This window comes from Podarcis erhardii, assembly GCF_964252035.2.
Source record: "Podarcis erhardii genome assembly, chromosome: 7".
Taxonomy (NCBI): domain Eukaryota; kingdom Metazoa; phylum Chordata; class Lepidosauria; order Squamata; family Lacertidae; genus Podarcis; species Podarcis erhardii.
Window position 1 is genome coordinate 67,764,572 of NC_138511.1, and position 27,375 is coordinate 67,791,946.

The 27,375-nt window shown below is 43.5% G+C and overlaps 1 protein-coding gene across 3 annotated transcripts in view; it reads right to left on the reverse strand.

Moving 5' to 3' along the window:
- The window catches only part of PHACTR4 (phosphatase and actin regulator 4), an 89,856-nt gene that overhangs the window by 19,557 nt on the left and 42,924 nt on the right, over nucleotides 1-27,375 (reverse strand). The window contains exons 1-3 of one of the 3 annotated variants that reach the window (XM_081868937.1): nucleotides 22,844-23,210; nucleotides 8,308-8,484; nucleotides 7,515-7,595 (exon numbers count right to left, since the gene is read on the reverse strand). In XM_081868937.1, coding sequence (XP_081725063.1) covers nucleotides 7,515-7,595; nucleotides 8,308-8,484; nucleotides 22,844-22,889 — 304 coding nt within the window. In that variant the 5' untranslated portion in view covers nucleotides 22,890-23,210. Of the gene's footprint in view, nucleotides 1-7,514; nucleotides 7,596-8,307; nucleotides 8,485-22,843; nucleotides 23,211-27,375 lie in introns of those variants that run through there. The other 2 variants (XM_081868938.1, XM_081868939.1) reach the window with 2 other exon arrangements.

The window sequence follows — 27,375 nt, forward strand, 5'->3', positions numbered from 1 at the left end:
TGAAAGCACCCTGAGGGTTGTGCTAGGAAGTGATATAGAGAGAGACTTGAATAAATAACGCTCCACATCTCATGTATTGTGCTTAATTCTTCCTGCACTGTCAGAATTTGGTGTAGCAGCCCAGGGCAAGGCCAGATCCAGAGGGTGGCAACATCGGGCCTTTGCTAGAGCAGCAGAAGGCTCGCCACTCATATCAGTGCTACCTTTTCCACTTTGGAGAGTATCCAAGAAAATCACCTGCGGCCCCAACAGCCTAACTACACGTTGACATTAACATTGTGTATTTTCAAAAAGGAGCCCAATTGTCATCAAGATTGCACTGCATGGGGAAGGAAGGTTTAAGCCTTCCCACCCTGGCCATAATATACTGTATTTTTCGCTCTATAAGACGCACCAGACCACAAGATGCACCTAGTTTTTGGAGGAGGAAAACAAGAAAAAAATTACTCTGAATCTCAGAAGCCAGAACAGCAAGAGGGATCGCTGCACAGTGAAAGCAGCAATCCCTCTTGCTGTTCTGGCTTCTGGGATAGCTGTGCAGCCTGCATTCGCTCCATAAGATGCACACACATTTCCCCTTACTTTTTAGGAGGGAAAAAGTGAGTCTTATAGAGCAAAAAATACGGTATGTGAAAGTCACCACATTCATTCTCTGCCAATATGAGGAGGTTGTTTTTTTCCCCTAGCGGCAACTTTTGCACTTGGTAAGATCTCCTTCCTGCACTTAAAAAATAATAATAGCAGAAACTCACGCAAGAATTTTGCACATACCCCAAGCCAGAAAAATACATTTTAAAGAAGCAGTAAAGAGGGAGAGGAATAATAAAGCGTCAGTCATTCCCTCTAATGACAAGCGATATATTACTTTTTGGAGCACTGTTCTATTTGCCTCTCTTTCTTGGATCTTATACTGTCTAATTATGTCAGCGACTGAGCAACGGCGGAAACAAGCCCCCAGTTCTCAAGGGGCTCCTCTTCTTACTCTACTTCCGATTTACCTCTTGACTCAATTTGTTCCAAGTTTGGTTTACTTTGGGCAACTGGGAGTGAGTTGTTGTGGTTTGCTTAAAAAAACCCAAAACTACGATAAGTTCAAGGGGAAAAAACCCCATTTGACATCGCTTGTGCCTGGAAGATTTTAAATGTTTTAAAATTGTCTGCCGTAGTTCAGCTTTATCTCTCAATGTACTTATCACATTACACCAATGTACCCTTGAACCTTGCAAACAACAGTTGCTCAATCAACAGGTATACATACCATTAATTAGCAGCAATTTTTGTCATATACTGTTCCGGGTTTTTGGTTTTCTGTGGGGGTTGATTTGGGCTTTTCCACCACGCCACCACCCCCCCCCGGTACTTTTTTCTGCTTCCAATTTCTCAGCATGCTTCAGTTTAAGGAGGAAATTAAGGCAGAAGTTCATACAATTATCCTGGCAACATATAAAGGCAATGGCTTTTGATGCAATGCCATACAAAGGCAAAGCTAAAAGCCTCTGGCATATGATGGCTTCTAAAACTGAAAGCTGATGAGAGAGAGTGAAGAAACAAGTCGTTTTTGTGAGGGATGGTAGATGCAATGAAATATGTTCTTTGAAGACTAAAACCTATATGAATGGGATAAAGGAGCACAGCAGTAACTAGGAAAAGGATCTGGAAAAGGATAAGCTTAAGGTAGGAAGGAGCACAAACACCCTCCCACCTCTGAATTTGTGTGAATGTCCACAGAACCCACATCTGGAATTAAAGTTCTCCAAGGGACAGGCAGGAAGCACAAGCTGCTTCAGACTCTGACCTCCATTAGCCCCAATCAGGATGCCCACTGGTCAGGGACGTGTAGTGAGTCATTTAAAAAACTAACTAAGTTAGTTCTTGGTATGAGCTTTCGTGTGCATGCACACTTCTTCAGATACACTTCAGATACACTGTGTGTATCTGAAGAAGTGTGCATGCACACGAAAGCTCATACCAAGAACTAACTTAGTTGGTCTTTAAGGTGCTACTGGAAGGAATTTTTTTTATTTTGTTTTGACTATGGCAGACCAACACGGCTACCTATCTGTAATTTAAAAAACTGTTCTGCATTGCTTTTTAAACTTTTTAAATGTTACTGTATGCCACCCTGATGTTTTGTGAGAGGGCTATATATAAAGGTGGTTTTTAAGCTGAGTTTGGATGGCCATCTCTCATGGATGCTTTAGCTGAGATTCCTGCACTGCAGGGAGTTGGACTAGATGACCCTTGAGATCTCTTCCAACTCTATAATTCTGTGATTCTAAATACTTAAATAACTAAATGGAAGTTGTAAGCCAATAACATCTGGAGGACACCAAGTTGGAGAAAGCTGCCTAGGTTTTATTTTTGCCAGCTGGGAGGGCTTCAAAAGCATGTTGCTGTCTCTCTTTCTAAAAAACACTCACAGAGAAAGAGTTTATTCCTTCAATAGAAAAATCAGTCCCTAAAACAAGGGGATTGAAACAAATCTGCCAAGCAGCTATACTGTTCTTAACTCTAAATTGTAGAGGTTCAAAGTTACTTTCAACCACCCATCAAGATATAAGAAGACTCATTCTAAAAATTTAGAAATTCCACTAAAATGGTTGTTCCCCTTCTACAGCTATTATCCTCCTCAAACTGGATTACCAGAGGACACTCTGTGGTGCAGGAGGATAAGAGATTATGTGGATATGAAGTATAAAGGAAACTGGTCTTCTGTGGCTCCCACTTACAATTAGCCAGCTGTTGCCTAGGCACTCAAGTGTCTCTACGGCAGGGCTGAGAGCAAAACAACCAGAATCAGCAGACTCTGTTCCAACAGCAAGGCTGATGTTATCTTTCTTCCCCTCCACCCATCTCTTTTAGAGTCAGAGGCGAGGGCTAGGAAGGGGAGGGGGACTAAGCTCTCATTCTATTGAGAACCTAAGAGGAAAGGGTATTTCCTTTGCTATCTTTTCCTGTGAGTAGGGCTGGATTAACTATTATGCTAAGGCCTCTACAGAGTTGTTACTGCCGGAGGGGCAGAGTGTTTTTAAAATGTTTTTTTTTAAAAAAAAAAATTTATATGTGGGGGGTGGGGGTGGGATGGATGTTTGGTTGGGCTTGGGGATTATTATTATTTTAATTATTATTTTGATGTTTTGTAATTTTTACATTTTTTGTTTGTATTGTTTTATTGGTTTTGTTTGTTTAAGGTGTTATTTTGTTCTTAGGGGGAGGGTTCAGGGCTGCCGGGGAGTGGGCCCGAGCCCACAAAATGGCTGGGGCATGTTCCACAGGGGGGGATGCACTGGGACAACCGATCTCAGTGATCACGGGTAGGAGGAGGAGTTACGCTAAGACTAGACCATGTCATTACAGAGGGGGCAGGTTTAGTCGTTGTCTGAGGACTATCCCTGCCTCCGGGTCTGGTCCTGACCGGATGGATACTAGAATCAGCAAGGGATACCCACATGAACTGAAGGTGCTGCTGTGCAATGCCAGCTCAATGATTCATAAGACCACTGCCATCCATGACTTGATCATGGATGGAGGGCTTGACCTGGCATGTGTAACAGAGACTTGGTTGGATGAAGCAGATGGGCCTGTCCTTGCCGCTGCTTGTCCACCGGGTTTCTCTTACGCACAGCAACCCAGGTCATGTGGGCGGGGAAGGGGGGTTGCAGTGATTTTTAGGAAGTCATTAGTTTGCACCAGGCGTCCTATTGGGAAGACCCAGTTTTCCGAGTGCATGTTCTGGAAGTTGGGCAATAGGGGCAGTACAGGATTCCTTTTGGTGTACCGACCTCCCCGCTGCACCAAGGATTCCCTGTCCGAGCTGCTTCAGGTCGTGGCGGATGTTCTCCTGGAGACACCTAGTTTGGTCGTCCTAGGGGATTTTAATATCCATGCCGACACGACCTTACAAGGGGCCGCTCGGGACTTCGTGGAAAGCATGGCCTCCATGGGGCTGTCCCTGAATAAGTCTGGCCCAACCCATAGTCGCGGACATGCCTTGGACCTGGTGTTTACCTCTATGGATGTTGGTGATCTGACACTAAGTAAAAGCGAAACGAAAGAAGTGCCATGGTCAGATCACTTCCTGGTGCAACTGGACTTCTCTGCGACCCATCCCCTCTGCAGGGAGGTGGGACCAATTCGGATGGTCCGCCCCCGCCACTTAATGGATCCAAATGGTTTCCAGAGAGTGGTAGGGGATGCTTTATCCCATGTTGATGGCCTTTCAGCCGATTCCCTGGTGGCCCGCTGGAATGTGGAGTTAACCAGGGCTATTGACTGTTTGGCTCCGAAGCGCCCTCTCCGATTGCATGGAGCCTGGACAGCCCCGTGGTTTTCCACGGATCTGAGGGCAATGAAACAATCGTTGAGACGGCTAGAGCGCCGGTGGCGGATAACTCATTCCGAATCTGACCGGACACAGGTTAGAGCTCAACGTCGAGCCTACCAAGTGGCGATAGCGACGGCGAAGAAGAATTTCTTCACCGCCTCTATTGCATCTGCAGAAAACAGCAGCAGGAGACTTTTTCAGGTGGTTCACAATTTAGTGGAGCCACCTGCAACATTGGGGCCCATTACGGGCCACATGTTCTCCTGCAATGATTTTGCAAAGTTTTTTGCAGATAAAATCGCTCAGATTCGGGAAGTAGACTCCACCGTGGGAGCAGGGCCGGGGCGGGAGAGTGCTAGAGTTCTGTCTAGTCAAGTTGAGTGGGATCAATTCCAATCTGTTACCTCCGAGGATGTGGACAGGCAGCTTGGACGAGTGAAGCCAACCACCTGTCTCCTGGATCCTTGCCCATCCTGGCTTATAAAAGCTAGCCGGGAAGGACTGGGCGATGGGCTTCGTGGGGTGGTGAATGCTTCCCTCCGTGAGGGAGCCTTCCCAGACCCGCTGAAAGAGGCGGTTATTAAACCGCTTCTTAAAAAACCATCTTTAGATGCGGCCACGATGGCCAACTATCGCCCAGTTTCAAATCTTCCATTCTTGGGCAAGGTGATTGAGCGAGCGGTGGCCGAACAACTCCAGGCACGCCTGGAAGAAGCGGACCATTTGGATCCCTTCCAGTCGGGATTCAGGCCTCATCATGGGACTGAAACTGCCTTGGTCGCACTGGTTGATGATCTTCGGCGGGCTAGGGACAAAGGTGAGAGCTGTTTCCTAGTTCTGCTGGATCTCTCAGCGGCGTTTGATACCATCGACCATAACATCCTTCTGGACCATCTTGAGGGGCTGGGAGCTAGGGGCACTGTCATACAGTGGTTCCGCTCCTTCCTCCTGGGCCGTGTTCAGAGAGTGGTGGTGGGGGATGAGTGTTCAGACCCCTGGGCTCTCACTTGTGGGGTGCCTCAGGGTTCTGTCCTCTCCCCCATGCTTTTCAACATTTACATGCAGCCGCTGGGAGAGATCATCAGGAGGTTTGGGCTGGGTGTTCATCAGTATGCGGATGATACCCAGCTCTACCTCTCTTTTAAATCAGAACCAGTGAAGGCGGTGAAGGTCCTGTGTGAGTGTCTGGAGGCGGTTGGAGGATGGATGGCGGCTAACAGATTGAGGTTGAATCCTGACAAGACAGAAGTGCTGTTTTTGGGGGACAGGAGGCGGGCAGGTGTGGAGGATTCCCTGGTCCTGAATGGGGTAACTGTGCCCCTGAAGGACCAGGTGCGCAGCCTGGGAGTCATTTTGGACTCACAGCTGTCCATGGAGGCACAGGTCAAATCTGTGTCCAGGGCAGCTGTTTACCAGCTCCATCTGGTACGTAGGCTGAGACCCTATCTGCCTGCGGACTGTCTCGCCAGAGTGGTGCATGCTCTGCTTATCTCCCGCTTGGACTACTGCAATGCACTCTACGTGGGGCTACCTTTGAAGGTGACTCGGAAACTACAACTAATCCAGAATGCAGCAGCTAGACTGGTGACTGGGGGCGGCCGCCGAGACCATATAACACAGGTCTTGAAAGACCTACATTGGCTCCCAGTACGTTTCCGAGCACAATTCAAAGTGTTGGTGCTGACCTTTAAAGCCCTAAACGGCCTCGGTCCTGTATACCTGAAGGAGCGTCTCCACCCCCATCATTCTGCCCGGACGCTGAGGTCCAGCGCCGAGGGCCTTCTGGCGGTTCCCTCATTGCGAGAAGTAAAGCTACAGGGAACCAGGCAGAGGGCCTTCTCGGTAGGGGCGCCCGCCCTGTGGAACGCCCTTCCAGCAGATGTCAAAGCGATAAACAACTACCTGACATTCAGAAGACATCTTAAGGCAGCCCTGTTCAGGGAAGTTTTTAACGTGTGATATTTTATTGTATTTTTGCTTTCTATGGAAGCCGCCCAGAATGGCTGGGGAGGCCCAGCCAGATGGGCGGGGTATAAATAATAAATTATTATTATTATTATTATTATTATTATTATTATTATTATTATTATTACGGTTCAGTTTAATGGTTTGACTGCATGCAAAAAATGTGTCCAGCTTGCTTCTTGCAAAATTCCCCATAGCTCAGAACAGGGTGTCTTTCCCCACCAGCACAATGCAGAGGAGTACACTTCCTAGCTGGAGGAAAACAACACACTGAGCTTAGCCAGCCTGAACTTTTTCCTGCAGAAGACTGCAAGGGTGAGGTGCAGTGGCGTTAGGGAAGCTGTGTTCAAGGTGATGTATTGGTCTGCACAAGTTTTTTTAGTGTAAAAATCATGGCAGATGAGAGACAAAGATCTGCAAGCGTGAGAAAAAGACTCCCAGAACACGACTTTGCTTAGCTCCCCTCCTGGGACTGTCCTTCAGCCTAGCCTAGAGGGGAGGAAGTCCGAGTTATTTGTACTCCAATTTGTTTCAGACCTTCCTGCCTCTAGTAAAACGACAACCAATTATTGCCATGCCGTAGCCAAGCAGCTACACTTAAGCAGGGACTTGTCTGAGCATTTGCTTTAGAATATAAGAAGCTGCCTGATATTCCTGCTTGGTGATCCATCTAGCTTAGTATGTCCTACACTGACTGGCAGGAGCTATTCCAGAGTTTCAAACTCCCCACCCCACCCACACTTCTGTTGAGCATTGATACATGCTCCTTTTGCCCAGACTTACCTGCAGATTTTCGGCATTGAACCTGGGACCTTCTTTATGCAAAGCCACTAGGCTATGCTTCTTTCTCTTTACCATATGCACATGAAATCCAAGAGAAAACCTTTACTACAGAGCTCACTATTTGAACTTTGGCAAGACACAGCCTCCCAAGCTAAACTACCTCATAGGAATGTGGTTGGGGCTAAAATGTCACACGGGGTCCCTTTGGGGAAGGGAACAAAATAAAACAGCTGTTCACCTCCAAGAATGAGCAATGTCCATAGTGTGAAAAGTTTAAAAGGCAGAACAAGGAGAAAGAATCACATATAACTGATGGGGGTGGGGTGGGGGCGGAAATGGCAGGGTGGGAGGCTGCACACAGGCATGGAATCCCAGAGGTGAGGTTTACTGGAGAGTCAGAATGGGCAGTGTAGGGTGGACAAAGGAAGACGGGTAAACTCACCCTGTTCAAGGTCTTCCAACAGAACCCCTCTTTTAATGAGCTCCTCTCTTGGCTTTCGCATTGAAATCTTTCGTTCTAAAACTGATATTACATTGGAGAAAAAAACCAGCACTCAGAATACAGGGCAAGTCGGAGATTTTGAAAAAAAAAATCCTTTAAGACACCATATGTGGCCTAAGTGACTGTTTTTTTTAGGGCTGAATGTTAAACTACTAGAGAGTCCAGACTGTTTGTGCTTATCTAAAACACTAGGAGGGACACAAACTATTTCCCCCAAACCATATCTCTGCAAGAAAAGGGGCTAGCAGCATCTTATTGCTAAAAGCACATAGCCTTTACTTTTAAGAAAAGTATTTCCCAAACATCTTTTCAAGAGAACCTCTGTCTGTGGTTGTGCCTTGTTCAAGGCTTCAGTCCCTAATGTTTGACCAGTTTTGAGGGTTTCCCTAAATTTGTGAAAACGAACATTTTTCATCCCACATCACTGTGTATGACATTTTTTACAGCTCCATTCCACCACCACCATCACCACCAGCCTTCTCCAAACACTTAGGGGCCTCCACGACCATTATGTGATGAAGTACAACTTGAGAGAGACAGTTGCAGAAACAGCTGTTCCCTTGCATGAGTGTAGATTACTTCTTAAATTTAAGCTTAAGATTTGATACGGGCCAATTCTGGAATTTTGCAAAAGCAGCTGAGAAAGGTGGGACCCAAGAAGGACAAATCCATTCCATCGCAAAGAACCCTCATAGGCTTGGGAAGAAGGGGATACAAAAGTTTAGTGTATTACCTTCCGAAGTCTCCTTAAACTTGCCACTGCTTTTCTTTTTTCTCCACTTCCAAGGTTTAAAGATCTTGCCAAAACCTGAAAACTTGCTTTTTCTCTTGGAAGGAGGTGTCGTGTCACCAGATTCCAGAACATCAGCCCCCATTCCAGCATCTTGTGATGGCTGATCCACCTCCTCAGCTACACAGAAAGGAAATACAGAAAAATACAGAAAAATTAATTACCTCTACAGTGGAGATAGAAATAAAGAAAAACTGTCTCTCTTGTTCTGTGTTAGGAAGATGCCTTATACCAGGTCAGACTATTTGTCCATACTTTTTCAGCAGGTAAGGAAACATTATAACTGTAGGTGCCTGTTTGATTTCACTAGGAAGTGTTCCCAGTTATGGCACTGTATTTTACGTAAGCTGCCTTGCCTTAAAAGAAATGTTCTAAATAAATAAATCATTTGCAGATTCCATCTTTCCATCCTCAAAGCCAATCCTCCAACTGACCGACTAGCAGAAATACAGGCTACATAGACGCCATACATTTCAAATCACATTTAAAGAACCCTGGGAAATGTAGTTTGTTAAGGGTCCTGGGAACTGTAGTTCCATGAGGGGCAAGCTAGTCTCCAAGATTCTTCTGGTGAGGGTGTACTTTGAACATGCTTCAAATGTATGGTGTGTTCACAGCCATAATGTAAATGGAAGGGAGAAACAGAGATACAAAGCCAGACAAGATGAATCTGAAACCTTCACACAGCCAGGCATTGTCAAACAAGAGCAGCAAGGAAAACAGTAGATATGCAAAGTCCAATATGTGTGTGCAAGAGAAGGTAGAAATGTGTTCAGAAATCCATTATGTGACCTATGGTTCACAAACAAAAATACTTTCTGCTGTACTGTACTGCTTTGCAGGACGATCTTTGCATCAAACCAGCCAAAATTATCTACTTTATCAGTAAAGTTACACTATTTGGTTTTTTCCTTCCTATTAAAAAAAGAAAGAAGGTGCTGATATCCTGGGCCAAGAGTAACAATCTCAGGAAAGCAACACAATAATCGCCTCCTACTCCACCTACTGTTCTGGCATTTTCCAAACATTTTCAAAAAGGAAAAGAGCTCAGGAGGGGAGAGTTGACTTGTGGGGAAAGTGTTCTGCAATTTGAAGCACCCAAATGAGTACAGCAAAACAAATGGGACTTGGATATGAATCCTGAGCCCAGATAGATTAGCTACTCATGCAGAATATTTATGTTTTCTGCAATCTTGGTTTGATTGCCCAACTGCAGAATGGGGCGGATGGATGGGAAGGGGGAAGCTCCTGAAAACATGGATCAACTGATGGCAAGGCTAGCTGCATAAATGCCTCCACTGGCAAGCAGGTGCCCGTTTCATAGACCTCAGGTTCACCAATAGCTGCTCCTGCCTCTGCCCCCTTTTTTAATTATTATTACATTTCAAGCACACTTTGATCCTACTTTTTTCCAGTTGGAAAAACTTCCAAAACAGCTACCAATGGTTAAAATATAATCAGTTAAAAGGTTAACAGGGGCAGCTAACCTTTTGTGGCCATAAGGCCGTACTCACTCTTGGGCCAATCCTGTAGGGGGCTTCTTGCCAGTGGTGTGTATGTTTACCCCACACTCTTGCTCTCTCACACACAGGTATACAGCCCCACCCATGCAAACCAGCTGAGGTGGGGGGTTGTTCTCACCTCTTCTCCACTCATCAGATGATCAATCAATTGAATGAAGAGGGGTACTTTACATACCCATCAAGACACTGGGCTGGCTAACTGGTTTAAACCTCTCCACCCACCCCAGCATCATGTATACTCTATATCAGGGGTAGTCAACCTTTTTATACCTACCGCCCACTAATGCATCTTTCTTGATGGTAAAATTTCCTTACCTCCCACCAGTGCTCGATGGAAGGATGCCTTAGAACCCCCTACCACCCACCTAGAATCCTGAAACGCCCACTAGTGGGTGGTAGGGACCAGGTTGAAAACCCCTGCTCTATATTGTATGTTATTTTTGCAGCCACAAATTTTGGTGAGGTCTTTGGTGTGGGGTATAAATACTGGCTTCATGTCCAGATGAGTCCCCCACCCCAAGAACACGTTTGCCACTCCTGACACAGAATGAAAAAGAAACAATTAAAAGAGAGGGGGAAAGGAAGGGGCCAACCAAACCATAATCAGCAGACATAATCAAAGAGCAAGGCTAGCCTTTGAAATATTACCCACCAAAAACAGGAGGAGGAGAACTCTTTCCTATTGTACTATTTCAGCCACTACATTTTTTGAGCGATTTAGCTTTAATGTTGTGAAGTTTCATTTTACTTAAAAGTGAAAAAGGTATCCATTCCCAATAAATAAATCAGGATACTATAGGAGTCCAAATGTCATGAGTCCCCTAGTTTAGGAGCTCAGAGCAAACATTATACCCTATGGGTGCAAAACCCTAGAAAGATAATAGCAGCACTATTTCATCATATTGTCACACTTTGCATACTATAAAATATTCAGACAATCAACAGGTGTTGGACACCATAAAGTGGTGTTACACAAATCCTTCCAGCATGTTCAAGTGAATCTACAGTGGTTTGTGATGCAGTGAAAGTAGAATGCAGTAGATAGGGTTTGAACATTATAAAATCAAGCTTCCAATCCCCATTTAAACCTCATTTAATTTCCTTAACTAAATCCTCCTCTCTCAGTGTTACTCACAAAGCATTTTTACAAGAACAGCAGCATGGCACACTGAAAACCATAAAAACCATACGGAAAACCACTTTAGAAATACAGTGGTACCTCAGGTTACATACACTTCAGGTTACATTCGCTTCAGGTTACAGACTCCGCTAACCCAGAAATAGTACCTTGGGTTAAGAACTTTGCTTCAGGATGATAACAGAAATCGTGCTCCGGCGGCGGCAGGAGGCCCCATTAGCTAAAATGGTCTTCAGGTTAAGAACAGTTTCAGGTTAAGAACAGACCTCCAGAACAAATTAAATACTTAACCCGAGGTACCACTGTAAATACATTTGCTCCTCTCTCTCTCTCTCTCTCTCACTCACACTCACACACACACACACACACACACACACACCCTGTATAGGATGTCTATCATCTTTGTGGCATATACTAGGGAAGCTCAAACCAACAGGATACTAGATAAAGGACAATAAAACATTCCAGAAGAAGAAGACTGAGCAAGGAAAGCATGATTTCCACATCACATTTTACTCAGAGAAGAACAATTCATCAGATTCCTTTGTCTAGCTAAATGAATGCCATTAACTTCATTAAAATGTGCAGGCAGGAATGGCAAGGAGGTGATCAGGGAAACAGAAGCACTTCCAAGATGCACTGTCTCTCCTCCTTCTGCTGTGACCTATAACATTAATCTGTAACGCAGATGCTGACAACCTGGATCCAAACATGGATCAACTAAGTCTGTGCAAAGCCTGCTTCTTTCCACACATAAGGGAAGAAGGAAGGGTACTACCAGAAGAAAGGAAGGAAGGAAGGAAGGAAGGAAAGAAAAATTCATTCTGCATCAGGGAGATGCCTGCCAGCAGTCAGAAACATTCAATTGCCAAGAAGTGTATTCACAATGCTCATTGGAGCATTCTGAACTTTTGTCTGGCAAGAAATGGTGAGCAAACATTTCCAAGCCTATTCATGGTCAGTAATGGTGCCATGCAAAACAGCAAACACCTATGTTGTGACAGAAGACCAGCAAAGTTGACCTCAAAATATATTTGGGATGCACTTCAAGTACTTTTTGAAACCCAGGATTTGATAGGACGTTCTGGAGCAAAACTAGCTATGTTCCCTCCTTAAAATAAGTTTTCTGATCCTCTAATTAATGGGTGGCATGCAAAGTTGACCCACCTGTCACTTCTTCACTTTTATATAAAAAGTTAGGAGGGTTTCTTTTTTCCCCTTTTGCAAAACCCTCTGGATGTCAAGATAGAGCACTAAACAAAATGATAAATTAGGCAGTTTACGTGTCACAATTAAGCCTGCTTTTGTGTTTATCACAGTTGAAATTCAATACAATGCCTGAATTGCTTAGAATGCACAATCAGTTTAACAATTCTGCTTTTTACTCTTGGGCTTGTAAAATTCAGAGACACTGACAAATAACATGTAAGAAGCGAAAAACAACAACAGCATGGCTACAATTTAAAATAAAAAGATAAATGCATGGCCAAACCACCACTTAACCTAAGGCATACAATAGTTTGCCCTTTATTCTGGTTAGTTTATAATTAAGAACAGTTTTCCATCATCCTAAACAAGACTGACACAGAATTATGCTAAAATGTCCAATGAAGTCTAATAAAAACTTCTAGATGCTATTCTTATAGCTCAGAGTGAAAACAGATGTGACTTGGGAGATCTGGGGTTTTGATTTCCCGCCCCCTCCAAGTTATTACCCAGCTGGAGAAAAATAACACAGATATGATACAGGTTGTCTTTTCCATCAGTAGGATTAATAACAGCAGGATTGGGGGAGGGGAAGAATGTAGGTAAAAGATTACTGCCTGTTCTAATCCATCACCACCATTGCAGCACACAGCTGATTAAGTAAAAAAGAAGTCAAAACAGTTCATGGACCTCCTACCCACACCACGTCCCTTTTGGCCTTTAGGAGTTTATTAACATTCACTTCCACTTATTCATTTATTTAGAGCATGTCTACAGTCACAAATGCTCCCAGAGTGGTTTACGTACAACCATTTGTAGCAAGACAGTCCCTGCCCACAGGCATATAATCTAACAGCATGACACAAGAGGAAAGGGGGACAAGGAGGGAAGAGGAAGAAAAGGAAACAGTTCAGGGGCATGAGGTGCTTTCAGAAGAGCTGCTGGGATGAGTGGGATACCACTGACACAAACAGAAGAGCCACTAAAAGATCCACCTTATGAAGCAGCAGTGTCTTCTGTTGGTTCTGTATGATTAATTAGTGGGTGAATCAGCTGCTCCCAGTATTCTTTAGGAGTGAGGCATTTCAGGTAACTGCATTACTCAGAGATGGCTTATGCACTGAGGTGATGGGGCGTGTGTTCCCTTGGATTCCCCCGGAACAAATCTGGATTTCGGCAAGAGCAGAGATGAGGCACGTGGCAACCCAAGGAAACAACTGCACACTGGCATTTCATGTCCAGATTTGTTCTTAAAAAATATATATTAAAAATAGAAGGGCTTGCATAAAAGCCCCTCTTGGTGCTGATCAATCTTTGTTGCGTAAGAAAGAGCTTCAGAGAGCACACACCAACTTCACGTCTGAGTCATGAAGTTGGGAAAAATAGACACATCAGTGCCTTCCGGAAGACACAACAGGTGGAACTGAGAAATGGGTAGGGCTGCAGCTCAGCTTTCCCTGCCGATGGGCCCAGGTTCAGTTCTTTGCACTTCCATCTCTAAAGGATCTCAGGTAGCAAGTGGTGGGAAAGACCTTTGTCTGAGATTCAAGAGAGTTGCTGTGTAGACATCACCAAACTAGCTAGGCCAGCTGTCTCACTCAGTAGAAGGCGGCCTCTCAATGTATGAATTTATTCTCGTGTTGAGCAAAATAAAAACCACAAATGCAAACACTAATCAAAGTGGTTCACAAATCAAAACATATTCCAGGAAAACAGTATAAAACATTTAAAACTCTTGGAAGACACATATCCACAACATTACAACTATAACACATGTACTACAACAGATGAGCACTACAATACCAGATCAATCACCTGAGGGAAATTTCCACCTTTTAAGAAATTCTTATATTTATATAATGCCTTTCCTTCAAGGAGCTCAAGTACATTGCCCTCCTCCATTTGATCTTCACAACCGCACATTGTGAGGTAGGTCAGGCTGAGAGTATGTGACTAGCCCAAGATACAGTGAGATTCAATGTTGGGTGAGGATTTATACCTTAACTCTAGTGTCCAAAGTATATGAAAATACCCAGTTCAATCGCACTAGCAATTAATTCTGATGCCAATTCAGCTATCTGACATTTGTGCCACAAAAATTATTTGTGCAAGCTAGGAGGGAAACCCAAATAAAGCAGATGTTTAAAAGTCAAGCAGAATAAATAACTGCGGCCTAGGACCCACTTACCTACGGGACCGCCTCTCCTGGTATGCCCCGCGGAGGACCTTAAGGTGCACAAATGACAACATTTTGGAGGTCCCAGGTCGCAAGGTGGTTAGATTCGTCTCAACTAGGACCAGGGCCTTTTCAGTACTGGCCCCGACTTGGTAGAACGCTCTGCCACAAGAGACTAGGGCCCTGCGGGACTTGACATCTTTCCGCAGGGCCTGCAAGACAGAGCTGTTCCGTCTGGTCTTTGGTTTGGACTCAGCCTGACCCTTTTATTTCCCTCCCCTTATGGTTTTGATCTATGGGCTAATTTTAAAATGAGGCTGCATTTTAAATTGCATTTTAACCTGTATTTTAATTTTTCTTTTCTTTTCTTATTAAGTTTTTACTGTAATTTTACTGGTGTTAGCCGCCCTGAGCCCGGCTCTGGCCTGGGAGGGCGGGGTATAAACAAATTTTATTATTATTATTATTCATAATCTTGCTATAAATTTGGTCCTAAGGAATAAAGATACAGAGCAGTTCTTATATCAGACCAATGTCTCCTTGCATTGGAATATTCAAGCTTTTGCACTGCACAGATTCTGAGAAAGGTGAGTAGAATATCACAATCTGGATCATATTATACTTTTTTTTTTTACAGTTCTACTGTGCCTGTGATTCCCAGTATGTGTGAACTTTTAAGTACATTTGGCAACAAGGTTACCAGAGCAGACAATCTAAGTAAGTGTACATTTATAAATTCATGACCATCTTTTAATCCCAAACAATTTCATACAGCAAATCAAACATTTTCCTATGTTGGTACATATTCTGAACACAGATTTATTTATTTGTTGAAGTATTTATAATCCACTTTCATAAAAGTACAACACAGTGGTATACAACATACAAGATTATAATCAAACCACTAAAAGCACCAGTAAAAACATCAATAAAAACACCAATAAAACATCAGTAAGTATTGCTTGGTTTAAAGGAAGGAGGAAGCATATTGCAATGACCTGCCGAAACAGAACAGTTTTCAGGAAATGTGTAAAAGAAGGTAGGAACGATTCCTACCAAACATCCACTGGCAAGGAGTTCCACAGGGTAGAGACTGCCATACTAAAGGCCCTAGTAAAGGCGAAACAAATCTCAGGACAATGGGGAACCACTGGGGAAGTGCCCCATCAGAAGATCTGTGATTGAGAGTGGAGCACTTCAGTAGAGGTACAATGAAGCATCAAAATTCTATAAGGATTTATTCACGTATGTCATCAGTGAGAGACACACAAGACAAATGCGCCAACAATCACAATTACTGAAGAGGCTGACACTTGGGTGACATGGCATTCCTGTTGAAGATTAAGACTCTTGCATATACCAATAAATATGAATTATGAACACTGTGAAGAGGGTCACTGGGACCTCAGCCTCAGACCCAAAGGCAATCTAAACCAAGGAGTGATTTTCGTAAGCATGGCTCACTGAATAGCAATTGCTGGATTTGGGAGATGAAGCTTCACCTACAGCGAAAGACGTTTGACACAACACTGTTTCAGGATTATACAGTGGTACCTCGGGTTAAGTACTTAATTCGTTCTGGAGGTCCGTTCTTAACCTGAAACTGTTCTTAACCTGAAGCACCACTTTAGCTAATGGGGCCTCCCACTGCTGCCGTGCCGCCGGAGCACGATTTCTGTTCTCATCCTGAAGCAAAGTTCTTAACCTGAAGCACTATTTCTCGGTTAGTGGAGTCTGTAACCTGAAGCGTATGTAACCCAAGGTACCACTGTATGTGTAAAGAAGAACCTAGCAGGACCTGCAACAAAATGTTGCAGTATATCCTCATTTTCCACATAGGTGTACTCCAGTGCAAGGTGCCAGGTAGCCTTAGTGTCACCCATAAGCATAGTTTCCTGTTCTCTTTTCCAACTGACCCTCAGCATTCCATGGCTGCTGAGTATGCTCAGTGCCCAAGATGATGTTTTGGTGGAAGGGTTGCCCCCTTGGCTTTGATTTTAAAAGAAGTTGTGGGTTTGGGGAATACTTCCACAGACCTTAGTTAATGTTCCCTCAGTGGTCCTGTTTTTGGCTCCACTCCTGACACCACCCACTACCTGAATTTGCTATTAAAGGGAGCAGCAGCAACACGTTTGATAGCTGACAGGAAGATAAATTTAGAGTACTGCAAATACCCACACACCAAAATATTTTTTATCGAAGGACGGTGTATCACCTTTTGCAGAAGCCATATCAGTTGACCAAGATGAATTATTTTTAGAGTTCTATATAATATAAGGCACTACCATGGTATATTCGGTCTTAATACGAGAGAGAGATTTATTTTAATTGTTTCTAAGCTGCACAGTCAGATAACACACAGTACACCCATCTTGCTGAATCGAAACAAGTCTGAGTCTGATCAGTGCTCAGATGGCAAGCTGCCTGAGAACCCCTTGACCTCAGTGATGGAAGATATAATAAACATAATAAAATAATGTGTCTTAAACACCTTCATATATTTTATTAAACAAGAAGCTGAAACTTATGTGAACACCCACAGCTTTCACACCAAGGCACATTTTTCTATTGACAAGTTGCTTCAAATTACAATATTCAATTATAGTACTAGGCAAAAAGGCAATGGGAACATTGATATTCCACTGAATAGTGGTTCTAAAGAGGCAATTCATTGGAAACACACAATGGGTTGGCACAGGTGTGTAGCGACTGCATTCAACCGCAAGTAGAGGGGAATGGAACAACAACAGTTAAATGCAGTAACCCTAATGAATCAAAGCACCACATGTGGTCAAAGAAACTGGCTCACTCTTATTTTTAAGGATGTTATGAATGGCTGGATGACAGGGACTGATGCAGTTGAGATGCTCGTATCCCTTCACCATTCAAAGACTTTGTGAGCATGGGCTGTCTGGTTCTATCACTATTTTACCTACTTCTTCTTCTTTTTAAAGCTTTCTTGTGTTATACATTCCAAAAGGGTAGCAAGGTTAGTTACAACAAACACAGGAAGGAGTGCCATGGCACCTTAGAAACTACCAGTTTTTATGAGGCACAAGCTTTTGTGGCTACGTGTTCACTTCATCCAATACATTAACATCAGCAAATAAATTAAACATACAAATATAGATATGCAAACAGATGTGTGTATGCACTCATAATTCATGTGAAGGCAGCACTTCTTGCATCTGATGAAATAAGCTCTAGCCCTTGTAAATGTATGCCACAATAATTCATATAGTATTTATTAAGCCACAGGGCTCTACTTTATATGATAAGTCGTATGTCCCCAAGTGATGAAAAAAGAAAAAGATTACAAGTGCAAAGCTATATACTTTGCTCCATAGCAAGTGTATTTCTTTCAGGCCCAAGACCACAAAATTAGGTGTAAAATTAGCATATTGCATTGCACCAGCAGCAGGTGCCAACTTTGGACATAACACCAACACAGTCATCATGCGGCTAATGTCACCAAGCCAAGAAAACCCCATGATGACAGACACATCAGTGAAAACCTGTTATGCAGCACAGTAAGCCAGTAGGCCTTGGAATAGGAACAAATACAACTCAACGACACTCCACCTTTGCATTTGCTCTCACCTGAAGCCAGCAACAATTCTTCTGAGGTCAGTACAAAATAGCACACACTTTGCACCCTAAAATGCAGCAAAAGAGGTCTTACTCATACCAACCAACAGTGCAATAAAATCTAGGAACATTGGAAGCTGCCTTATACTGAGTCAGAACACTGGTCCATCTAAAAAAAAAGGGGGGGGGGAGAACACTGGTCCATCTAGGTCAGCATTCTCCGCACTGACAGGCAGTAGCTCTCCAGAGTTTCAGGCAGGGGGTATTCCCAGCCCTACCTAGAGATGCTAGGGACTGAATTTGGGACCTTCTGCATGCAAAGCAGATGCTCCACCACTGAGCTATGGCCTTTCCCATGCAAGCCTTTTGTACTGTACTGATGTAGTAATATAAAGGCAGTGGTATTTCCATTTTTGCTCTTTCATTAAGGAAGCCTTTTCACATGCCCTCGACATACCTTCTGCCAAAAGTCATATTTCTCATTCAGAAACTGCAACTCCCATATGATTAAGAGTAGCAGTCAGTTTTGAGACACCTACTTCATTCAGGCATCTGAATGATTCACAGGGAACACTGCTCCCATTTTAGACATGTCTTGCCATCTACATGTACCATCTGAATACTTCCTTGTTTCTTGACAGCAAAATAATATTTTAAAGAATTTGTCATAATTATTTGCCTATACCAGAGGTTGGGAACCTGCGGACATTGTTGGGCTATGGTTTCTGTCATCCCTGACTAGTGAGGTGGGTCTTCTGGAAAAATTCGAATTGGAAACCTATGCAAATTACTGGATAATTTCCATAGGTTTGGGAATATGTCTAATGCCCTAAAGAGTGGTCTAATTTAGCATGTTTATTTTACTTGTACTTAGCAAACAAGTTAAAACAGTTTGAAACTGTCAAGATTGCCTAATAATGAATTTGCAATTGGCATTCATTCATTGTTACTAAAGAACTTATGAAAGAAAAAAATCCCCACGGAAAAACAAAGCGGTGGAAAAATTTCCACCGCCCATTACTGTCCCTGACAGTTGCCATCCCAGATGGAGTTGGAAGTCCAACAACTTCTGCAGGGCAACAGCTTCTCCACCCCTGGGCAATACCCAACTTTTCCAACACTGCTCACACCATTTCACAAACGATCAACTTTAAGTCAGATAAGATGTAATTATATGTCCTTTAAATGGCTATACAGAAGTTATACCAAAATTCTGGCAGACAAATACATCACAGGCAGTTAACATTCTTATTTCATAATGCTTTGTGAGCGTTGCAGCCTAGTAGGAAAAGGAAATCACTTGTTTCCACAGCTGCTTAATTATACTCTGAAGTTCAAGCTCAAACATGAGAATCAGTTTGGGTGGCACTTCTTTTCACAGGGAACCTAAGAACAAGTCAAGGATGAATCTCTTACCTGAAAACTGAACTGCCTCACATTATGTTTGCTCAAATGTTTATACAACTATCATGATCTGAGTGTGGGGAAGTTCATCCCCACTCCCATCAAAGGGAAAGGGCCTATTATGTTGCTTCCATGGCTAAAAATGAAAATAATAAAAGTGTATGTATCTGGCAGATCTTTGCAAATTAAATAGCACTTTTCCAAGGTATTAACAACTGATTTAAAAATGGTTGTTTCCATCATTATAGAGTCAGTCAATACTATCCACAAAGGCCACATACACAGGCTGCATTAGGGACAAAAATGTTTTCTAATTACTTGTGAAAGCACAAGCAGATATAACTATTTGTGTGCCACAGTAGACATAGAATCATAGAATGATAGAGTTGGAAGAGACCACAAGGGCCATCGAGTCCAACCCCCTGCCAAGCAGGAAACACCATCAGAGCACTCCTGACATATGGTTGTCAAGCCTCTGCTCCACTACACTCCTTGGCAGCAAATTCCAAAGAAGGAGACTCCACCACACTCCTTGGCAGCAAATTCCACTGTCGAACAGCTCTTACTGTCAGGAAGTTCTTCCTGATGTTTAGGTGGAATCTTCTTTCTTGTAGTTTGGATCCATTGCTCCGTGTCCGCTTCTCTGGAGCAGCAGAAAACAACCTTTCTCCCTCCTCTATGTGACATCCTTTTATATATTTGAACATGACTATCATATCACCCCTTAACCTCCTCTTCTCCAGGCTAAACATGCCCAGCTCCCTTAGCCGTTCCTCATAAGGCATCGTTTCCAGGCCTTTGACCATTTTGGTTGCCCTCCTCTGGACACGTTCCAGTTTGTCAGTGTCCTTCTTGAACTGTGGTTCCCAGAACTGGACCCAGTACTCCAGGTGAGGTCTGACCAGAGCAGAATACAGTGGCACTATTACTTCCCTTGATCTAGATGCTATACTCCTATTGATGCAGCCCAGAATTGCATTGGCTTTTTTAGCTGCCGCGTCACATTGTTGGCTCATGTCAAGTTTGTGGTCAACCAAGACTCCTAGATCCTTTTCACATGTACTGCTCTCAAGCCAGGTGTCACCCATCTTGTATTTGTGCCTCTCATTTGTGCAATACTTTACATTTTTCCCTGTTAAAATTAATCTTGTTTGTTTTGGCCCAGTTCTCTAATCTGTCAAGGTCGTTTTGAAGTGTGATCCTGTCCTCTGGGGTGTTAGCCACCCCTCCCAGTTTGGTGTCATCTGCAAATTTGATCAGGATGCCCTTGAGTCCATCATCCAAGTCGTTGATAAAGATGTTGAATAAGACCGGGCCCAAGACAGAACCCTGTGGCACCCCACTAGTCACTCTTCTCACATGTTAGAATTCCTCCAGGTAACATATTTATCAAGCATTTGTTCTGATTTATTTTTATTTACAAACATTATGTGGGGGGTTAGATTACATTTGGCCTTTACGGAGTATTCATTCTGATTTGTTTGTGGGGTGGTTATATGACAATGAAAATTCATCCCAATTTGCCTGCAGGGGTGTTTTCCCATTATTTGTTTACCAAACACATTTCCCTGCCACCTTCTACATTGCTAAAAGCCCAATTCTTTTTTTAAAGTGGTGTGCTGGAGCAAAGCAGTCATAGAATGGTAGAGCTGGAAGGGACCCTGAGGATCAGCTAGTTCAACCCCCTGCAATGCAGGAATATGCAGCTATCCCATATGAGAATCAAACCTGAAAGCTTGGCATTATCAGCACCACACTCTAACCAATGGAGCAGCCACACAGTTAAGTCCTTTAATCCACTAACTATACAAACCTAAAGTTCTGATATATGCTTGAATACCTCCCACAATACATTGGTAGCAGTCTGGAGGTACCCTTAGCTATAGCAAAAGCATGGCACACACACAAATATTGTGGCACTAACAGTTTTATTGCACCTTAAGCTTTCAGGAGCTAGAGTCCACTTTATCAGCTGCCTCTGAGGAAGTCAGCTTCAGTCCACAAAAGGCAAAATACACCTACTAGCCTTTTAAAAGCCAAAATACTCCTCTTTAACTACCAATGTACCCCCCCCAAACAGCCAATGAAAATACAAATAAGGTGCTTACAAATAAATAGGTTAATACTAAATATAGCATGCTAGGGGCTATGGCACAGATAGCCAATATGGTACTTCCCAGATGTTGCTATAACTCTGATCACCCCTAACAACTGGCTGGAGTCTAATAACATCAGGAACACACACACCATGGTGGCTCCTCCTGATGCAGTATGTCCTTCCGCCTGCCCCCACAAAAAAGCGTCTTAAAAATCAGATGAATCACACAGAAAGCTAGCCTACAACAGAAGCCATGTAACTCATACAAGTCAATCTAGAAAATATATTTAAAGTCCACAAACCATCTGAATCAGTTGTCACCTCAACTAAAACCATCTGTAAAATATTTGCAGGGTCAGTTTAAGGAAAAACTAGTAATTTGGCTTGGGTTACTATGTAAATGTTTGTGGTAGATATACAGAAAGCCTCAACTGCCAAGCTCCCTTATCCAGCCCTTATAGCAGGGAATGCCAGGCAACAGGGTGAGGCCCACCACGCCATCTGGGGAGCGTTACAAATGGGATCTGAAGTTGCCAGCTCTAAGTAGGAGTGGGAAAAGACGACAACTGATGCCACCCCACTGGAAGAATAGTGATAAGCCACATGGGAGATCTTGAAACAAAAAAAATCCCCAAATCGAAAACTCACTCTGCTTCCACTGGACATTACTGGCTGGAAGTTTTTCATTCAAATGCATTCTCCTCCTCAGCCCCTTTGGCAAAGTTAGGTAATCTTAGACTCTGGACTTTAAATGGTCTTACCAGCAGGGGGAGGGGGGCTTCTCTAAATGGTAATGTGTTTTACTTCACCGCAGCCCTCCCCCAAATAAACTCTTGTACTTCCAGAACATCAGATCACAGATGCAATTTAGAGCCAACACAGATTAAAATATCCAACTAAAGATCAGTCATATCAGAGAGGTAAAAAGATAACTCAACACCTGAACCTTAGTATGAAACGCTTAATTCCAGCCCAACGCACAACATGTTGCTATGCTTGCTGCTGAACTCTTTAAAGTCAGCTTTTCCCATCATCTGACCATTTTGGCAGGAAAAAGCGAGATCAAAAGGACTGGTTCTTAACAATGTGGCACAGAAACTACAACCCCGCCGCCGCCGCCCACAGAGCAGCAAGTTAAACAGCAAAGTGTATTCCAACCCAAAGGCCTTTAATAAATAATATTATTTTTCTGGATTAAGAAAACAATCCCTTTTTGTCACTTGTTGAGAACTGGAAGCCCCTCTGAGCTGAGTGCAGGTTACACAATCCTCACATTCTTTTTTGAACATGCTTCACCTGCAACTCTCGCCCTGCCTACAGCTGCAGCTAGACCCTCCATTACTCACCTGAGGGAGCTGGATTTACCGGTCTTGAGTAGCGTGTCTGCCCCATTATGAGAGTCTTCGAGGTAGCTCAGGGAAGGAAGAGAAAGAAAAGAGAGTCTATTCTGGAAGCAGACATTAGCCTTCGGAAGATGACAAGCCAACTCCACAGGGTGAGAGCGACGGAATTGTCTGGAGTCCAGGGAGCAGAACAACAACAGCCAGAACTCAGGAAACGGCCGGGGGTGTAGGTCGAAGCACAAACCCCTCCTGTATTTCCTGTACCCCTGGGCCGGACACTTCACGATTCTCATAAATAAGCTCCCATGCCAGCTCCTTTCAAGGAGGAATGCCTGTCATTCCACAGTGCGAACTCTGTTTAGGGCTGGATCTCAGGAAGGGGGGCGGAGTCTTCCAACCCCAGAAGCCAAATAAATCAACACCCCTTGCTCTTTAAAAAGCAGAGTTTAAATGCTGTAAGGGAGTGGAGGAAGGATCAAGAGAGCTCAAAAGAGACTTCAAAGGCAGAACAGCTTTTACAAAAACAGCCCCACTACCTAATTGCCACTGTTTTGCTATTTGGAGAAGAAACCTGAGCTTCCCCAGCCCCGTTGCGGGCAGATTAGAAGACCAGTAGACACAGATCCAAAATAAGGCTCTTATAAGGTGCTCTATGTTGGTTTGACTCTGCAGAACAATAAATAAAGGCTTAATTAAACAAGAAAGCTGGGGTTTTATTGGGTGTAGGTGTGCTTAATTTCTTCTGTACCAGCATGGACGTGGGCACTGTGCTCCGCATGAAAAGGAAATGTGAGCTGAGGGTGACAGTGACTTTGCTAATACAGTATATCAATTGTGTGTGCCTCCTATGGGACCCATAAAGCTTGCAAAATGTGCAAACAATTAATTGGGCTAACCAAAGGGATAGTTTCGTTCTTATTCAGTATGTGTTGTCTTATTTAACATAACACATGTCTTGTGTAAGACACGTAGTATGTGAGAAACAGAATTCCCTCTAGTATCTGACTTAAAGCACTGTATGTGTCCATGATCTGCCAATAATTTAATTCCCACCATTATGATACACTGATATAAGCCCTGTGCATGCATCTGCCAGTGTACAAACTTTCAATTAAAGTGGTCCTTCCTAAGGAGATGGCATTTGTTTTCATGGATTGTGGCAAGTTAGGCATAAGACAGAAAGTTAGTGTGGAAGAGAAATATTGGGGTGGGGGAGCAGGGGGAATCCCACTCCTCTGGATTCAACGCTTACTGCAGTTGTTGAGCTTGCTTTTCCTTCCAGTTGAGATTTCCAACCTAACAGATGGATAAAACCCCAACTATTCCAGATTCCAAGACAGATTCAGCTGCATTGCACTTCACAAGACTTGGAATCTGTATTATGGTCAATTAAAGAACTCAGCTTCATCAAGACACTTAATTTGAAGCTCAAGTTGTTTGTTTTGAAACATACAGTGGTACCTCGGGTTAAGTACTTAATTCGTTCCGGAGGCCTGTTCTTAACCTGAAACTGTTCTTAACCTGAAGCACCACTTTAGCTAATGGGGCCTCCCACTGCTGCCGTGCCACCGGAGCACGATTTCTGCTCTCATCCTGAAGCAAAGTTCCATTAGTCATTTAATTTTTTTAAGGGGAAAAATATTTGTTTTCAGTTTTTGTGATAGTGAGCTTCTTCTATACGCAACGTTTAATACTGAATCATCCTAGACTCAAGTGAATGTGCCTAGGATCGTGGGTGAGACAATTTGTATCTAGAAATATTTGGCTTGCCATAGGTCCTGTAAAATGGTTCACAACTTCCTGTGTTGCCCTGGCAAAAGGCTGGTTTGCACACAAAAGCAATGATGAAACCCCCATTTCTAGAGTAGCTAACTTGACTATATTTTGGTAAATGTCTGAAGGGCATTCATGTGTCTCAAAACACTTAGTAAACATGCCCTAGGAGCCTGTGCTAATTGCTGCTCTTTGGGACACATTTACCACACCTTTTCAGTCATGTTAATGCCTTTTGAGCATTCACAATGGAAATGAAGACTCTGCATTTTGCTGATATCTGAAGCAACCTTGATTGAAGTCAGATATTACACTTCTCCTGGCCCAGTGTTTGAATAGGCCAAAGAGAAGCTGACCCTGTCAGATGTCAAAGCCTCATTAGGGAATGTATGGGGTGTTAGGGGAGGGATAGTACCTCTATAGTGGGGGACACACCATGCTCCTTCTGGGGTAGTTTGCCCACCTTTGGTCCCCACCCTGCAGTTAGCTCTCACCTGTGGCTCCTATCAGCATGTGACAGCGGCCACACCTCGGAAACAGCTTCGGCTAGCAGGCTAAACCAGGTGAAGGTAGCCAATGGGTCTCAAACCCTCAGTGGGTTAGTATGTGAAATTAGCATGAGAAAACATGCTCTGGCAGATTGAGCAGACAAGATCAATAGTGGGTCCAACAGTCAAGAAGGCAGCTTCTGCATATGCTGTAGAGGGAAGAGAGGCAGCTGGTGCTTGTCAAGCTGGGAAAGTAGCCCATCTAGGAGAAAGAAAACTCTGATCCTAACCCTCCACTACCTTACTATCTATGGGGGAAGAAAGGGCTAAGAAGTAAACCCTACACAAATCTGGAGTGGAGTCCCTAAGATGATTGGATGGCAGCTTGTATGCCTCCTTCCAGCAACTCCTGCAGCCAAATTGGTGCCAAACATATTGCTCTGCTTTCCTTTGGACCACATCAGCATGGCTGAGATGAGGGTCTTGTTGTCTGTACAGCCCATGACCTCCATATACACTGCCTGGGCTTGCACCTTGGGGAGGTCACTTTGGTGCTGCTAACACAGCGGTTTGATTTCACCCCCAGAGTCGCACTCCATTGTCTCTTGAGACAGACAGGGGCCAACAATTAGGAAAGACAGTCTCATTCATTAGGAATCACTGAAATATTGAGTGGTCTCCCACAACTGCAGAACTGAAGGATAGAATTTCCATTACCACCTCAAAAATTGTATCTTAAAACAATGAGGCTGAACTTCAGACTTCAAAGATAAGCAAATTTATTTCAATAAGAGCAGCAAGGTTAAATGTGGTCAATACAAGTAAATAGAGCAACAGCAGCTTTCTCTGCAGCGATAGTCAATCTTCAAAGCCCTTCAGCAAATTTTATTAAAACCAGTTTCAGCGGGAAGACCTGCGTTCAAATCCGTACTGTGGCATAGATTTACTGAGGGGCTTTCCATGATCTCTGCATGGTTTTCTAATAAATGAGGAACTAAGATCTCCCTTTTAAAAAAGGTGTTATGAGGTTAAGAAAAATGTTGCTACTTGTCAAAAGCTGGAGGGAAAGGATGGGTTTCACCTTTAAGTCATCATCAAGATAAATTACTTCATTAAAAAAAAAAGAACCTTCTTTTCTTGAGCATATTGGGAATACTTCATTATTGTGTCACTGGGCTGCCCTTGAACACTATCCAGAGGCTATAGTGAACACAGTTGTGCTTCCATCTCTTAGGAGACAAACTCCTTCCCTATATGTGATTAATACACTTAATCTACATTTCTGCCCAATAGCATAGTTCTCTAGAAGGCTCACAAAGATATAAAAATATAACAAACAATATTAAAAATATAATAAAAATAATTGCTGCAGAAACATTTGCAGCACAGGGACATCTAAATCCAAATTGAAAATCAGTGGGATAGCAATCAGATTTTTTAAATAAGCCTTGTGGGGGGGAGTCTTCATCTGATACCAAAATTACCTCAAAAAAGTTGTCAGGAGAGTCTCTCTTGAGACTGGTGCGCTCTCTCTCTCTCTCACCCCCACACACCCATGGTGTAGGGCAGGGGTAGGCAACCTAAGGCCCGGGGGCCAGATGTGGCCCAATCGCCTTCTCGATCTGGACCGTGGACGGTCTGGGAATCAGCGTGTTTTTACATGAGTAGAATGTGTCCTTTTACCATATTTTTTGCTCCATAAGATGCACCTGATCATAAGACGCACCTAGTTTTTAGAGGAGGAAAACACGAAAAAAATTATTCTGAATCAAATGTTGTACTAAACTATTTAAAGCAGCAAAGCGGGCAGCTCCTGTCCGCTTTGCTGCTTTAAAGCGAGCCTCAGAGGAGGTAAGGAAGGAAAAAAGTGTGTCTTATGAAGCGAAAAATACGGTATTTAAAATGCATCTCTGGGTTATTTGTGGGACCTGCCTAGTGTTTTTACATGAAGAGAATGTATGCTTTTATTTAAAATGCATCTCTGGGTTATTTGTGGGGCATAGGAATTCGTTCTTTTTTTTTTCCTTTCAAAATATAGTCCAGCCCACCACATGGTCTGAGGGACGGTAGACCGACCATAGCTGTCAAGTGTCCCTTATTGGAAGGGACAGTCCCTTATTCCAGCGCCATGTCCCACTGCTGTCTCTTATTGATGGATGTCCCTTAAATGATGTCCCTTAAATGATGTCCCTTAAATTTCAAGGAAGCAGCTCCTCTCCCTCCCTCCCTGCTGGCCAGGGAGGAGGGAGGCTCCAACTGTGTTGCTTGGCTGTG